General features: G+C 49.6%; 1 protein-coding gene across 1 annotated transcript; it reads right to left on the minus strand.

Annotated features, from left to right (window-relative positions):
- Positions 1-1,344: 1,344 nt before the first annotated feature.
- Positions 1,345-15,116, minus strand: DECR1 (2,4-dienoyl-CoA reductase 1). The gene is made up of 10 exons (XM_087825229.1): positions 15,008-15,116; positions 8,595-8,797; positions 7,401-7,458; positions 7,194-7,280; positions 6,873-7,020; positions 3,902-4,001; positions 3,377-3,449; positions 2,298-2,444; positions 1,596-1,658; positions 1,345-1,498 (listed from the first exon to the last, which is right to left on the minus strand). The coding sequence occupies exons 1-10, from the start codon at positions 15,056-15,058 to the stop codon at positions 1,439-1,441; spliced, it is 990 nt and encodes a 329-aa protein (XP_087681355.1). The 5' UTR covers positions 15,059-15,116; the 3' UTR covers positions 1,345-1,438.
- Between the last annotated feature and the right edge of the window lie 1,566 nt (positions 15,117-16,682).

Raw genomic sequence — 16,682 nt, forward strand, 5'->3', positions numbered from 1 at the left:
CGCGGCGTTTCTCCCGCGCGGAGCCTTCCCTCCGCCCGCGTCGCCGCCGCCTCCGGAAGCGTTTCCTACGGACCTTCTGCTCCGCCGCTGAGCCCGAGGCAGGGCCGCAGCCCCGGGGTGTCCCGGCAGAGCGGTGGGTTCCGGTTCCACCTCACGTCGAGGCGGGCGTTCCCCACAATCTGGTTCCTACCGAGTTACAGTGACGGGAAGACGCCAACGTCCGCCTCGCCTCCGGGGAATGGCCGCCTCCCCGGGGCCGCGCCCGCAGCCTCAGCGCCCCCGCCCGCGCCCAGCGCCGACTCTCAGTTCACAGGAGTGACAGCAAACGAGAGCGTGTCCGTTTCCCCCTAAGTGCAGAGGCCGTGCGCCCGGACACGGGGCCCCGGGGCCACGCGGGCGCCGGGCGTCGCCGCCCGAGGTCACCGACAGGGCGCCGGGGGCGTGGGGGGGGGGGCGCCCGAGGCCCTGTCAGCGGCCAGGGCCGGCCGAGGAAGGGTCACGCTGGGCCGGCCGGTGCAGCGACCACGCGGACCGCCGAGGGAGACACGCGGGGAAGCGGGCGCTTCCCGCCCGGAGCCCGCCCACAGAGCCCGGCCGCGCCTGCGCCCAGGCCCTACCGCGTCTGCGCAGTCCGTCTGCGGCGCTGCAGAGGCCGTAATGCGTCTGCGCAGCCCGTCCGCGCTCGCTCCTTCCACGCCGCCGAGGCTGTGCCCTTGAAAACCGCTCCGGCTGTGGGAACCTGGGCGGAACTCACATTCCAGGGCCGTGAGCCTGGGGGGCTCCCACTGCCGGAGCAGCTCCGGGTCACCAGGGGTCACTTCCTCCCCATGACCAACCCCTTGGAACGCGTGCAGTGGACGAAGGCACGTGTCCGCAGCGTGTGCGCGTCCCTCCTACAGATAGATTACCACGAGGAGCCAACGGAAAAGCGGGTGAGAAAGCCGAGCAGGCGCTTCGCTGTAGGGGGTTGTCCCGTGTTCACGATGGCAGTCACGGAGGGAATGGGGGCCAGGAGAACCCGGGGGCCCTGCACCCATCACACCGGCCGAGACTGGGGTTCAGGCACCGAGGAGGGTGCGGACGGGGCACCACGGACTCAGCACGCTCGGGGGGGGGGGGGGGGACCAGGTAGCAGAACCCCCGGCCCTGAAAACGGGCCCCTCCAGGTCGTCGGCCCCCCGGACAGGCGACCTGAGCGTCTCCACACCGGCTCCGGAGACGCGAGCGTGAGGCGCTGTGACCTCGGGCAGGTCAGGCCTGTGGCACCTCAGCTCCCACCTCGTGTACCCTGGAATATACGACGCCCACCACCGCCGGCCTGGCACACAGCACGCACTCAATGAATGTTTGTTAATTAACAATTTATTAGACTTAAAAATATTCAAAAGGTTATAGGCAGTTTGTGTCGTCCCCATGGTAACCCACATAAAAGCATGTCTCAGGAGCCTTTTGTCTTCCTGATCAGGGCTTCCATGGTGTCCCACTGCTCCTGGGTGACCTGGCGCAAAAAAGAAAGGTCAGTTTAATGTGGTTCCTGCATGTTTTTAAAGCTTAGTATCCTAGCTGCTAATAGTATATTCACAAAACGGCATTACCTTCTTCAGGCTGTTGAATTCCCCTGAAATAAATACTTCCTCTCCACCATCAAATCTAATGACCTGAAAATAAAACATAAAAACTCTGAAACTAACTCCTTTTTAAAGTTTCTGAATCATTAGCCACTTTCTCACCCTTAGTACTTTCAATCAAATCCCAAATTTTAAAGACAGAACTGATGAAACCTAAATTGATTTCTTTAGAATCTTCTTTCCACCATCTCCACAATTTCAAGTTCTATTCGGTCTTAAAGATCTTAAAGACATGTCTACCAGAGTAGTTTTCACTTAATGAAATTAACTTAGTGAATCGATTCCATAGGCTAAACAATGTATATTAATATTGTGATATTATTTAAAGCTAAATAAACACATTTTTAAAATATATCTTTATTGATTTCAGAGAGAGGAAAGGAGAGGGAGAGAAACATCAATGATGAAAGTCATTGACCGGCTGCCTCCCGCATGCCCCTGACTGGCAGTCGAGCCCACAACCCGGGCATGTGCCCTGACCAGGAATCAAACCCCAGCTGCCTGGATCCTAGGTTGACGCTCAACTTCTGAGCCATGCCCAGCTGGGCTAAATAAATATTTTAAATCATATTTACATTCAACATCATCAGGGTTGGTTCCACAATGTGCCTCCCTCCCCCCCCCCCCCCCACACCCACCTCCCCAAAGTGAAGAGAAAACAGTGCTTACAGCCCCATTAATCCAAGAAGCATAATCACTGCACAGGAAAGCAGCAAGATTGGCCAGCTCCTCCACAGTCCCCAGCCGACCACAGGGGATTCTGTTGATCATATCTTTCTCAAACTCTCCAGTTGGGTCCAAACGGCTAAAGGCACCCTTAGAAATTAATAAAATAGTTAGACTGCACTTTTAAAATACAACCCGTTTCCCATTTAAGAAACAAATTTGCAAAAATGTAATGTTCCTATGGCAGCGGGTTCATACTTTGGGCTTTGTAAGCAACAGAGAATTTTGCCCAAGTCTTCCACATTAACTTTAGTTCAAAACAGGTCATTGTATCTCATATTGACCTAAAAAAGTCACCAGGAAGTGTAACCATTTTAACCTTCATTTCTTCACCTGTAAAATCAGGATGCCTGTCTCAGCTTTCTCACACCACTGCCGCAGCATCAGATGAGAAAAGTTTATATGACAGTTCTCTGATGTTCATGAGCCTAGTGAGTGGGGCCTGAGGGCCACTGTCGTGTGACTTAGCAAACACAGAAAATTTTTCCAGTAGTACATATTTTAGAGTAAAGTCCTTTCTCCTTCCTTCTCCAATAACAGGAAAGAAGAAACCAAGGATGGAGGGATATTCATTCAAGTAGATCCAGAGAGAGGAAAGCCATAACTAAATATGCCAACAACTTCTGCCTCCTGTGAAGGTGATGAGCAGACCAGGGTGGGGTACGGACGGGCCCTGAGGGACAAAAGGCCTGGACTTTGCTGCACTAGAGCACTAGAGCCTGGAGGTGACAGCTGTCCTGTGACACGGATGATCCCGTGAGCTGTCCTTGGTCAGACAAAATGCCAAAATTGATGGTATAAAAGATCCCAGCAGGTGAAGACACTGAAACCGCCATGACGGAGCAGTTACCCAGGCTGGAATCCTGCCCCTCCTCCTTTCTCAGACTGGAGACACAAAACCCTCCCCACCACCAACACTCCAGACTCAGGCCTCCTTGGAAGTCCTTCACACACATAATAGATCCACCCAAGTTTCTTTCCTCATCCATTCTCAAGGTGGTAACGAGCACACTAGGCCTCACTTTGGTTTTTATGGGCCCTGGTTGGATCACGTTAAATCGCATTCCATATCTGCCCCACTCAGCCGCAAGAGACCTAAAAATTAAAACAACACGAAGGTTAGACTATGTGTTAAAAATAATAACACCCATGCTTAGTACACGCCAGAGAGGACCACCCAGCAGCAGGTACTACGACTGTCCCCAAACTGAGGCACAGAGGTGAAATCATTAATCACTGTGGCTGGTGAGTCAAGCTCAGTGGCCTCACTCCAGAGTCTGTGCCCTTGGTCATGGCTGCACCGCCACTCACATTGTCACGTCCATAAGCACCTGTGCTATTCACATTTCAGAACCAAGTCCAGTATCAACACTTGGTGTAAAACCACAGGAGGAGCATGGCCCCCTCCTGCCCTGGAGGCAGTCAGTGCAGTGTAGTCACAACGGTACGTTGGATTAGAGCGTTTGTGACCTCACAAGTGCTCCAGTTAAGTAAGGGGTGTGTTATAAAGACGTGAAATAGTGACAGGAGTGATGCAGTGCACTCACTTGTTCAGGGCTTCCACCCCAGCTTTGGCGGAAGCACTGGGCACCACAAAGCCTGACCCGGTCTCAGCATAGATGGTGGTGATCGCAAGAAATGCTGCTCCTGGGATTTTAAAAGGACAGAGAATTAACAATACAGCTAAATCTGACATTGCTCTTAGCAACATCTTTTTGGACACATCTCCTTGGGCAAGGGCAACAAAAGCAAAAAGAAACAAATGGGACTACATCAAACTAAAAAGTTTCTGCACAGCAAAGGAAACCATCAATAAAACAAAAAGACAATCCACTGAATGGGAGAACATTCAGAAATGACATCCAATGAGGAGTTAATATCCAAAATATATGCAGAACTCATATAACTTAACACCAGAAAAACCAAACAAGCTAATTAAAAAATGGGCAGAGGACCTGAATAGACACTTCTCCAAAGAGGACACACAGATGACCAACAGACATGTGAAAAGATGCTCAGTGTCACTAATCTTCAGAGAGATGCAAATTAAAACCACAATGAAATATCACCTCACACCTGTCAGAATGTCCACCATCAACAAAACAAGTGCTGGCAAAGGTATGGAGAAAGGGGACCCTCGTGCACATTCCATTGGTGGGAATGCAGACGGGTGCATCCACTGTGGAAAACAGTATGGAGGTTCCTCAAAAAATGAAAAACAACCTTCATATGACACACTGATTCCACTTCTGGGAATATATCTGAAGAAAATGAAAACACTAATTTGGAAAGACATACGCACCCCTGTGTTCACTGGTGTTACTTATAATAGCCAAGATATGGAAGCAACCTAAGTGGACAGATGATTGGATAGGAAGATGCAGTACATATATACACAGTGGAATATTCTCAACTAAAAAGAAATTCTTACCATCTGCAACAACATGGATGGACCTAGAGCAGGGATTTTCAACCTTTCTCATCTCCTGGCACATAAACTAATTACTAAAATTATGAGACACATCAAAAAATATATTACATTTTTTGCTGATATGACAAAAAATAGGTATAATTTAGATTCATTCACACCAGACAGCTATTGTTGAGTTGACCATTGTCACTTTTTTATTTGACAATCTGAGGGAAAAGAGGCTGGTGCCCCTAACTAAATAGTCAGGCATTACATGTTTTAAAAATTCTTGTGGCTCACTGGTTGAAAATCGCTGACCTAGAGGGTATTATGCCAAGTGAAAAGTCAGACAGAGAAAGACAAATACCACAGGATTTCACTTACATGTGGAATCTAAAAACAAAACAAAACAGAAACAGACTCATAGATGCAGAGAACAGATTGAGGTTGCCACAGGGGAGGGGACTTAGGGAGTTGGGGAAAAAAGGTGAAGAGATTAAGAAGTACAAATGGGTAGTTACAGAACAGTCATGGGAATGTAAAGTACAGCACAGGGGATGTAGACAATAATATGTGACGACTAGGTGTGGTGCCAGGTGGGTACCAGGCCTTAAACCCCCCATGGTCACAGCATCGATGACCAGGAATCTTGGAAGAATAAAAACTGGCCTCCATCCTTTGAAAAGTCTTAGCAAATATATTTTTAATGAAGCCCATAGAATTTTAATCCAATGTGAGGAATAAAAATAGATACAAGTCTGTGTTAAAATGAAAGACAATCATAAGAGAAGGGACTCGTGGGGAGGGCTGGGGAGAGTAGGAGACAGTGAGACACAGTGAGGAGAGTGAGATGGAGAGAGAAACCGAGAGCCAGGAAGAGCTGGCAGAGAGAGGAGTGAAATGTGGGGAAAGTCAGATGGAGAAGAGACACAGAGACCAAGGTCGTGGGGCAGAAGGGACAGGGGTCACCCATGTTTTTGTCTCCAGTCCCGGTCCCTATCCCTTCTGCAAAATCAAAACCAAAAACAAAACATCACTCCATCCCCAACCTAGATGACATCCCCTCTGTGTGGTGGGAATGAGTGGCCTGGGCTTGAATTTTAGTGACAGCCTGGAGTGAGCTCAGCACACACACAGGAAGCGGGTGCCTGTCCAGCACCTTCTGTCTGACCCGACACCCTTCCCCAAGCTGGTCTGAGAACTACCCACACTGCATGGAGGAAGGAAGCTGGCCAGCCCCAGGCGTCCTTGAGCCCCTATGGAACCCCTCCCCTGGGAGCTTCTCAGAATACTCCCCACCTCTCTGAGAAAATACCCCCTTTTGGGGACAGTGTCCCGTCCTGTGTCACCAGGGCCTGGTGCACGAGCATCAGTAAGTGAGTTAGATGAACACGTGCACCTGCACCTACTGTTCATATGCATGGACTTTTATCCATAAGTTTGTTCACAGTACTAAACACAAATGTCCTCCTAGTAACTCCCTGCAAACTGGCTGTCCCTCCAGCATCCTCAGCCTCCCTGTGGTAGCCTCTCACAAACACCAAGTAACCCCTCATCTGACCAGTCAGGCCTTATCTTCTAGCATCCTGATCTATCCCTCATGCCATCCAAATACAGGCCAGAAGAAACCAGCCATCCCTGAGTGGTGCCCTCATCTCCGCCACCCATCGCCCTGTGTTGCCATAACCTTCCCGACCAGTCACAGCCTTCACGAGACACCTTCTAGAGATCCTAAGGAAATAATCCCGTTTCCTTCAGAATGAACACCAAATTTCCCACTGGGAACATTCCCAGTTACACCCAGCCTGGCTCCCGCCCCATTTCCTACAGCTCTCCCTCCCGACTCCAACCACCTCTGAAAACCCGGCTCAACCGGGGAGTCATCCCAGGGAGAGCTGGTCACTCCTGCCCTGGGATCCCAATGCTCCTGGGACACTGTGATCACAGCTTGTCACAGCACGTGGCGATGACTGAAGGATCTTTCTTCTCTGTGAGATCACGACTGTCCAAGTGGGGATGCCAACCACTGGCTCCTGTCAGGGACCCAGGGCTGGGCACAGAACAAGTGCAGCGGGGCCCAGGGAACAGGGAAGAACACAAGGCCCTACCTTTCTGTGCTTTAATCAGCTGCTTCCCAATCTCCAGGGTCACGAAGGCCGTGCCATTCAGAACTATGTCGGTGATGGTCCTCCACCCGTTGGGGGACAGTCTCTCGGTGGGAGAAATGAAGTTGCCTGCTGCGTTGTTGATCACAATCTAGAAGGAGACTACGGCGAGTTAGAGAAACATTTGAGAACGGACATTCTCCCACAAGGGATTCGATTTCTGAAACTAAGTGTGCAGCAGTCTGTTCTAATCTGGCCCCTGCTTTAGGCATCGCAGGGGTCTTGGGTGCGACACCCGCCCTGGACCTCATCCCCACAACTCACGTCAGGGTGGCCCGCCACGCTGATCAGCTCTGACACCGCCTTGTGGACCATCTCAGGGTCCCGCACATCACACTGAATTGCGTGAACCTGCAGAGTACCAAAGACTCAGGAATCCCACATTTCTCAGACTTCCTCAAGCAAGACCACGGTAGATTATCTAAAGGTGCTTTCATTCCTGAATCTGGATTAAATAAGGTTTCAATGTACCTTATTTCCAGTTTGAGAAGAAATTTGCTCTGCAGTGGCTCTCAGAACATCAATCTTTCTAAAAACAAACACAAGGCATTTTGCATGAGTTCTGAAATGATGGCATATATTTTTAATTCCATAAATTAAAAAAAAGGGAATATATAGCTTAAAGAGATGCATTTTGAGACAATATAAAAGCTACAAATCAATCAATCTGAATGCATTTTCTAAAAGCTCAATTCAAATAATTTTTATGACACTAATGTATTGAATTATTTACATTTAAACCAGTTATTTTGTACCTACTCATAGATTTAAAAAATTTTTCCTTAATTACAATATTTATATCTGTTCCCAAGGCTGCTTTAGAAAGAAAACACATTCATGGTATAATGTAAGCTTATATTATACTATGCAGTAGATTTTATATAGTCTCTCAATGATAGTAGATTTTAGACAAAATTCATGTATACAAATGCATTATATGTATTCAGAACCTCACTCTTGAAAGAAACAAAAAATAAACCATGAGTATAAATTATGTAGTGTTACAAAAATATTTTAACCTCTTAAAAATATTACAACATAAAAACAAAAAATTGTTCTGGCCAATTTGCACTAAAGGAAACGTCTGCAGGAAATTCCTTTGGCCCCTTGTAAATGACATAGTGACTGTCAGATGACTACTTACCTGCTTACAATGTTTAACTATTCTAAATAGAAGGGGCACACTTTCGACCAGTCCCTGAAGCTCTAGAGTCTAGACTCACAAGGACCAGGATCTGCCTCAGTGAGAAGTTCTTTCCACAAGGCCTCACCCTTCACCGCCACCAGAGACGCTTGAAATATCTGCCCATCTTAGGGAAAACGGAAGGATTACATCCATCATCCTCGTACAGGGCTGTCCGCTGAAGTAATTATAATCACTTCCACCGAGAACAACGCAGCCTCAATGCAGGACTTTTTAGCTTCATTTCCATGTACAGAAAGAAATTCTATCACTGCATTTGGGAAATGTACCCATCACAGGTTCCATGATCAATCACTGTTTCTATCACCATAAGTTATAACAGGTTTTCCAAGGACATTTACTTAAATAATCTAAAGGATGTTTCGTGGAGGATTCAGATGCAAACCAAACAACCCTGGCAAAGTGTTTTCAATCTTGAGGCTCTGAACCCTTGTCTAACAGGCACTTCGTGAGCGACTCACCGGCTGGCGATCACACAGGAGGCACCCAGGCTGGACAGGAGACTGGTCATTCCTCGGCCAAGGCCAGTGCCGCCCCCGGTGATGAAAGCCACTTTCCCCTGAAAACTGTTAGGCGGCAGCATTGCTTTTTGAAGGGGTGAAAAGAATTTTGACTGAAAAGCATCACTGCTCTGACAGAGTATTTTTGTTCCATAGCTGAAAAACTAAAAGAGAAAAAAAATGAATTGAAATTTGCACACATGTATTTCCACAAGAGATAAATTTCAAAACAGTTACTTTTAATAGTATGCAAATTATTAGATTAACACAAACTCCCTGAAAGCATACTGGCATTGTATTTAATTGATTATTACTGTTTTCCATCGGAACGTTTAGTGACACAGAGGAAGGGTTAAAAGCGCGGGCTGTGGAGCGAGAGGACGTAGCACAGAATTTTCTCCCCAGTCCTATGACATTAGCAAGTCCTTTAACTTCTTTGTGCCTCAGCTTCTTCTACAACCGGAGACGGTTCCAGATCCTTCCCCACAGGAAGCCGTGAGGACTTAATGAGTTGATACAAGCGAAATACCTACAACACCATTTAGCACAAACAAGCACTCTATAAATGGTAGCATTATTATTTGCAGGTGTTTTACTTTAACTTTAAAAAACTAAAATAAAGCATATTTGTGTTTTAACAAAAACATTGGGATAAAAATCACATACCACCTTTGAATCACTGAAGAAAATTCATAAAAGTTCTTTATAAGGTTTATTAAGTCAAATGCCTCTTCCCACGTAGCCTTCTGGATGATAAATTCAGATGAACTACTTCTGTTATACTTATCTTGTATTCTTTTAAAAAAAATATGTGTTTTTAAAAAATATATATCTACTGATTTCAGAGAGAGGGAGGGAGAGGGAGGGAGAGAGAGAAACATCAATAGTGAGAGAGTCACTGATCGGCTGCCTCCTGCACACCCCCTGCTGGGGATTGAGCCTGAAACCTGGGCAAGTGCCCCAACCTGGAATCGAACCTCCATCTCCAGGATCCTAGGTCGATGCTCAACCGCTGAGCCATGAAAACATCAATGAGAAACACCAATCAGCAGCCTCCTGCTCACCCCCTACTGGGGATGGAGCCTGCAACCCGGGCCTGTGCCCTGACCCGGAACGAAGCCTGGACGTCTTGGTTCCCGGATCGATACACAACCACTGAGCCACACCAGCTGGGCCAAAGCATTTTCTTTTTGTATCCTTTTGCCAAAGCACGAAATCTACGCAGCCCGCAGTAATCTTTCTCCACCTAAGTGGCAGCTTTACTAAGGCTGCCCTGGCCCCCAGAGCTACCCCATTAGGATGAATAATAAGGACATTTCCATGAGGAGGCTGCTGTTTGTCATTACCAAGTAATGATGAAAAAATGTAGCCTAATTTTCCGCCGGCTCTACAATAAACGTTTATTTATTTAGTGTTGATTTGTATGGGGAATCTGATGTGGGGCTTATGGAAGATCAATTAGGCAAGATATCTGCATACAAACTTTCTTTTTCGATTTATTTTAAAACCTCTCAATTTCCTAACAAGCAGGTTAAAGGCCAGAAAGCTAAAAATAATCACATTTGATAATTCTTAACAAGCGTCTATAACGTAACAGATTATGAACCAGCGCCGTCTCGCCCACTGTATCTGATAGGATCTGGTCAATACTGGTCACGACTCCCATTCCCCACCGTGAGAAGAGCAGAAATCGGCACGCTGTTTCAATTCACACTGCCGTCGATACCTCTCAGCATATACGCTGTTGAATACTAAAATCAGGCCATCTGTTTGCCTAAAAGCAAGTTGATTTCAGCAGTAAGACCCAGAGGTGAACAGACCTCATGGGGTCATGTATTCAACCTCCTCTCTCTACAAAGGATCCCGAATAAACTGAAATAGCACTCTGACCACTTCATTTGTCATCAAAAGCAAATACAAGGTAGTCCTTTAGAGATTTTCAAAGCTTACTTTGTGGTTTTTCTGGAATAGAAGGTTTTGAGAATGGAAATAACACCTTTCCTATCAAGACTGATTTTTCTGGAAATCTTTAAATCTCTACAATTCTTAACATGAGTCTCCCATATCTGGGCAATACAAATTTATTTTAGAAGTTCTAAAATCTCCCAGAAAAAAAATTAGCCACCATGAGCCTCTGCATCTACACGCGTCACCTGCGCACGCGACATCAACCACACCCTCCTCCACGGTCCTTCCATCTCGGCATCTGGGACAGCGACCCAGCTTCTCACTGTCAAAATGCAACTCGGAGTCCGGACTGTCTCTCCCTTAGAGGATGAGGGCTGAATCATAGGAGTTTATCCCTAAGGTACTTAAGTATCTTGGCTCCTCTCAAATGTCCAGAATAAACATCTAAAGTAGAGGTGGATTGGTGATCCTAGACCGACTGTCTTTGCTTAGGCCTGCCCAATATTTTTAAAAGTTTGAGCCAACATTTCGACACTGGAAGAATTCAGATGAAAATCAGCTCTACCTACCTGGCTGGTCACACCCCTTGAGATGAGGCCTGAGCTCTGTTCAGCCCCTCTCACGCCCGCAGGGAGAGCCCTTGTCCCTGGGTGGCCTCTTTCAGTGCAGGGCTTCAGGGAGTGATCTGTGCTCACCAACCCCTCAGCACCCCTGACACTTGCCAAGCACTTTCACCTTCTGGCCTTTGCTCCTGCTTTCTCTTCAGCCTCAGCCACCCACTTTCCTTCTCAGCCTGGCAGAGTCTGCCTTCGAAACCAAGCAGAAGTGTCAAAAACTCTGCTGACACTGTAAACCCGCGCCTCTTTAAAACTGGTCCAAGTGACCCTTCCCTGCAGCAGGGTGACAGGCTTCCACACTAGACTGTGGCACCAGGAAGGCAGACCCGTCTCACTCCCACTGGGGTGGGGTTTCTGGCACCAGAACTCTCAGCTCATGCTTGTGTGATGGCCTGTGACACGGATGGCCAGGCTCCAATGCCACCAAAGCTGTGGAGAGCAGACAAGTAGGGTCTCACGTAGATGTGATACAAAGCCAGCTCTGTGTCATGCTTATCCTAAAATTCATTTTTTAATATTTATTTTTAGGGACGTAGAAATGCAAAGGGCTCAAAATAGCGCACCATATTCATTAAAGCATTGTTTGTAATAGAAAAGACTAGGAAACAAATCTATATTTCCATAGGGGATATTACTGGTCAATCAGGGCTCAGTCATATAACAAATACTGTACATCGGTTAAAAGCTAGAACTCACGTGCCTCGTGTAAACATTGCTACAGCTACACTATTTAATCACTCAACAAATATTTTTGAGGAAATTGTGTTAAGAAAAATCCTCCATTTGTGTGTGTTTTTTAAAAATGAGGATATCTTCATTCATATGTTGATATAGGCACCTAAGTTGTTGGAAGGACCCCAAGAAACTATTATTCACAGCAGTCCCTCGGGTGAGGGACTTACAGTATTAGCACTGCTTATGCTTTTGTACTGCTGAATGTCCAGTATGTTCATAAGTTTTTCATTTAAAAGTTAACAATCCGTGCCTGGTGTGGCTCGGTTGCGTGTTGGCCGGTGCACCACACGGTTGATGATTCCATTCCTGGTCAGGGCACATGTCAGGGTTTCGGCCTCCAACCCCAGTAGGGGGCATGCAAGAGGCAGCCCGTCGATGTTCCTCTCACATCAATGTTTCTCTCTCTCTCTCTCTCTCCCCCCCCTCTAAAAATCAATAATATATTTTAAAAAAAGTTAAAACCAAATTATATATGCAAGCACACAATATAGGGCGTAGAGGAAAACAACATTGTAGCAAGAAGAAAACTAGCACAGAATTAGTGTCATGATCAGGAAGATGACCTATTTGAAATGCAAGTACTCCCTATTCCATGATTAAGTATGAGCTATGTTTATAAGACATGGAATATTACCACATCCATTTTTTTAAGAGTCTCTAACTACCTGTTGGCTAGGTCAAAATGAATATTTTTCAGATCAAATTTACTCTGACTCAAATTCCCATAAGTGCTTTGCAAACCGGGCTTTAAATGTCATATAAAAATGCCAGCTTGGTAAAGACTGGGTAACCTTATTTTTCAAAGGTTGACTATGAAAAAATACACATCTTTGCATCCCCAAAGCAACTCATATAGTCCACACACACAGCAAGCCTCCAGTAACTCCCTCCCAATTAATCTTGTCCAGTTGCCAGAAGGCACCGTCTGTGCCATGCCTGTGTTCTTTTCAATGCCCAGGCCACTGCCAGGGCAGCACACAGGACGTGGTTCACAGCCGGAGGCATCAGGAAATAGAAGAGGCAGCTAGAGGAGACGCCATGGAGGCTCCACTGCAGGAAACAGTCCTGCAGAACGAGGGACTGTCCCACCCACTAATGCTAACAGTTTGTAAAGAGCCCAAACTAGCCACCCCATGGCTTGCCACAGGCCAGGTGAAGCTCTTGCTCGGTGCCTGAGGACGGCCTGAGCTCCTCCAGGGCTCCTTAGCTCAGGGCAACCAACCCCCAGACGGTCTAAGCCTCTGCAGAACACAGACCTCGTTGCCACAGCAACGGGAAGGTCCGGGGAGCAGATATGAAAGGAAGCTAACTGGACTCCGGGCTCCAGTGGTCGGGCTGAATTATGCAGCTGCTGCCAGCGGCGAGGCAGGAATTACATTTTGAGTAATGACACATCCTATAGCAACAACACGAGGCCTTGAAAAAGCAGCTGCTGCGAGCTGCAGGGTGTACTTCCCGTTTTTTGTTAGCTGTCTGCAGTTAGATGTGGACAGAAGAGATGCTTCGCCAACGCTACGCAGTCCAGGGAGATGATATCAAAGGGGATTTGCCGGCAGCTTGAAATTTTCAACGGCAGTCTTCACTCCTGCGGGCCTTTCACTTGGGTCATCTCTTATTTACGTCACGTTAGCCAAAACTAACAGGGCTCTTAATTGTGGGTCATGTTAGTTAGAAACAGAACCCCTGCTCTTGAGAAGGGTTTGATTTGGGAAGGTGCTTATAAAAGCAGCAGCAAACAAATGAAAATCCTTGCCTCCAGGAGGCTGAGGTTCTGGAATTTTTAACTGGGTAAAGAGAGATTTCTTAGGCTTTCCAGGCAGAAAAGAAAAACACAAGGGGGAAAAATCCAGCCGGCCTTACAGCTGGTCATTGATTTTCAGGCCCACTCTTGGGTAATTATCCCTACCTTAAAAAAAATACCTGGGGCTCAATGGCGGTAGATCCCTTTTTCAACCAAGGAAGGCCAAAGGAAGCCCAACACTTAGTAGGCACTTAATTAGCATTTGCTGTTTTCCTCAATAGGTCCGAGAGCAGGGTTTTAACTTAATTTTAAGCCTTTGCCCCCAGGGCCGGTTCTGAACACGTGTTTGGTTCCTGGCTCACCACACAATTAACACAGCACCTTTTACAAACAGGACGTGCAACAAAAGAAACGTTCCCGCTGGTTCTTGGTAAGGAAAGTATCCAAATGAGGGGTTTAAACTGTATCAGTTTGTATTTGACATCAGGGCGGCTCCAGCCCCGCCGCGGTGTAGACGGGTCTGCCCGCGGGAATTCAAGTCCGGGGAACCCCGCCCCGCGACGGGGCCCTGCCTCCAAAGCCCCACCCTCGACTCTCTTCCTAAGCCAAGGGGCTTCAGAACTGTCGGACTGGGTTAATTTTCGGTCGGTTCTCTCTCCCTCGCCCTTACTGTCCGAGGGCAGGAGAGCCGGGGCCGCGCGCTCACGGCACGACCCCCGAGCCGAGCCGGGGGCCCTGCGCCCGGGCTGCGGGCCGAGCGCGGATCGGTCGCCGGAGCAGGGCCAGTCTGTGTGGGCAGCCACAGGCCGGACCGACGGGCTGTAAGAGCTCTGTCGCCGGGGCCCTCTGCTCCGGCTCCGACATGGAACTTGCCCGTCTTTCAAGGGGCGCCGGGGCGCCCAGCGCATCGAATTGCGGGGTCACGGCCGGCCGGCCCCCCGCGTCTGGCCGCAGGCACCGCGCGTCTGGGTTGGGGGGCTGCCGGGGTTTCCGGCCTTGGGGGCGGGGCTTCCCTTGCCCGTCCCTGCGCCCCCTGCGGCCGCGGGCGCCGGCGGGCGGGCGGGGTGCCCGGGTCGGCGGGGCGCAGAGGGGCGCCGCCGGCACCACCCGCGGGCGCGGCGCACGGGGCGGGAACTGCCCGTCCCCCTGCGCGTTGCGTGTACTGACGTTTGGCCGCACGGGCCGCCGGGGCCGCGCTTTCTCAGGGAAAAGGCGGGTGGGGGCGGGGCGCGTCCCCTTTCTCCCAGTGGGCACGCGACCGCGGCGGGGCCCGAACCCCGCGCCAGGGGCCGCGTCCTCGCCCCGCGCCGCGGAGGCGCGCAGACGCGGGGCGCTCGCGGGCACCCGAGCCGGCCCCTCCGGCGCCGCCTTACCCGCCGAGGACCGCGTCCCGGAGCAAAGGGAGCCCGACCCAGCAGCGCCATGGCGGGAGCAGGACGCGTCCCGGGACCGCGGACGGAGAGCCCGGCAGTGACCGCGTGGAGCCGGGCAGAGGGTGCCGGGGCGGGGGCGGGGGCGGGGGCGGGGGCGGGGGCGGGGGCGGGACCCGGGGCGGGGTCGGGGCAGGGGCGGGACCCGGGGCGGGACCGGGGTCGGGGCCAGGGCGGGGTCGGGACCGGGGGCGCGGCCGGGACCAGGGGCGGGGCGGGGCGTGGGGGCCCAGTGTGGCCGAGCGGACCCCGGAGGGCGCCGGGACTGGTGGACCTGGGCGCGGACGCCCCGCGCCCCCGGCCGACTCCGAGGCTCCCGCTCGCTCTGCCGCGTCCCGGGGGCTGCGCTGGCGGCCGGGCGGTGTCCCCGGGGGGCGCTGTGTCGACGTCAGCCTCCAGCTCTCGTTGTACCGCGGGGCGCGGCCTGGCCCCCCTTCTCCGGTGGGCGCTGTGCGGCGCAGGCTGGACTCACGGGAGGCTGCACGCGTGCTGGAGGCCGTGGGGAGCGCGTGACTCCTCCAGAAAAGCAACGGGAAAGCCCCTACCGTGTCTGGGTCCACCAAGTCAGTGAAATTTAGGGTTCTGCGGCCCAAGGCATAGTTCTTTTGTGTTTCAGAAAGATTTGCTAATTCTTGATCGTATTTTCTTCTAAAATATTTATTTTACTGTCATATTTAGATTTATGATCCATTTTTTGTATGTGTGGGAAGGGTCTGTCTTCGTTTCTTCTGTAGTGTTAACCAGTATGCCCCCAGTATCATTATTGGAAAACAAAACAAAACCTTTCCATCATTGCTCTGTATTATTACTTTTGAAAATTAAATTAATTTATTTGTGTGGGTCTCTTTTGGGTCTTTCTATTTTAGCCCATTTGCTTACTGCCTACCGTTGTGCCAACAGACACACGCGTAATAACTAGAGCATTTTGTCACATTACAGAATGCTCCTGAAAACCAGAACTTCTATGACCAGAAGTGTGCTGTAGGGTGTTCACTTTGTCCGGTGCAGGATGTGGGATGGTGGGCGCAGGGGGGTGGTGAAGGGTTAGGGTGGTGAAGGGTTAGGGGCTCCTGGAGAGTTAGGAGCGCCTGCAACATTCAGGTCCAAGTGGAAGTGAAACTAATGCAACCCCTGATTAAGATGAGAGCGCGACATTATGAAACAGAGAAGTAGGAGAGGTTGATTTGTACTTGGAGAAGAGTAAAAATAGTAAGTTGACGGGGTGAAATCCTTATCTTCATCATCATTATCACCATCATTAGGATCCATACAAAGGAATGACTGCAATTTAAGAAATTGCAAAGGCATGTTATTACATAAGTGGTTAATACGTTAGTGTCTTTAGGTATGAAGTTTCTTTACGTTGCTTTGTAGTTGTTAAAACTATTTCCATCCATTCACAATCAGAAAAATGCAGATAATCTAATACTGGCGAACACCTTAAACCGGGATCCGTGCTTCCAGGACCTTTCACGCAGCCAACGCCCGTAGACTGCGCAGTTCCCTCCCGGCCACCAGGTGGCGACCAGGCGCCCGCCGCCCTCCGCTCACTTTTCCCGCGCAGGCGCGGTCCCGGGAGCGCGCACGTCACGGAGCCCGCGAGTTCGCAGGCGCTGCG

The sequence above is a fragment of the Miniopterus natalensis genome, chromosome 16 (genome assembly GCF_054644295.1).
Source record: "Miniopterus natalensis isolate mMinNat1 chromosome 16, mMinNat1.hap1, whole genome shotgun sequence".
NCBI classification, from domain to species: Eukaryota; Metazoa; Chordata; class Mammalia; order Chiroptera; family Miniopteridae; genus Miniopterus; species Miniopterus natalensis.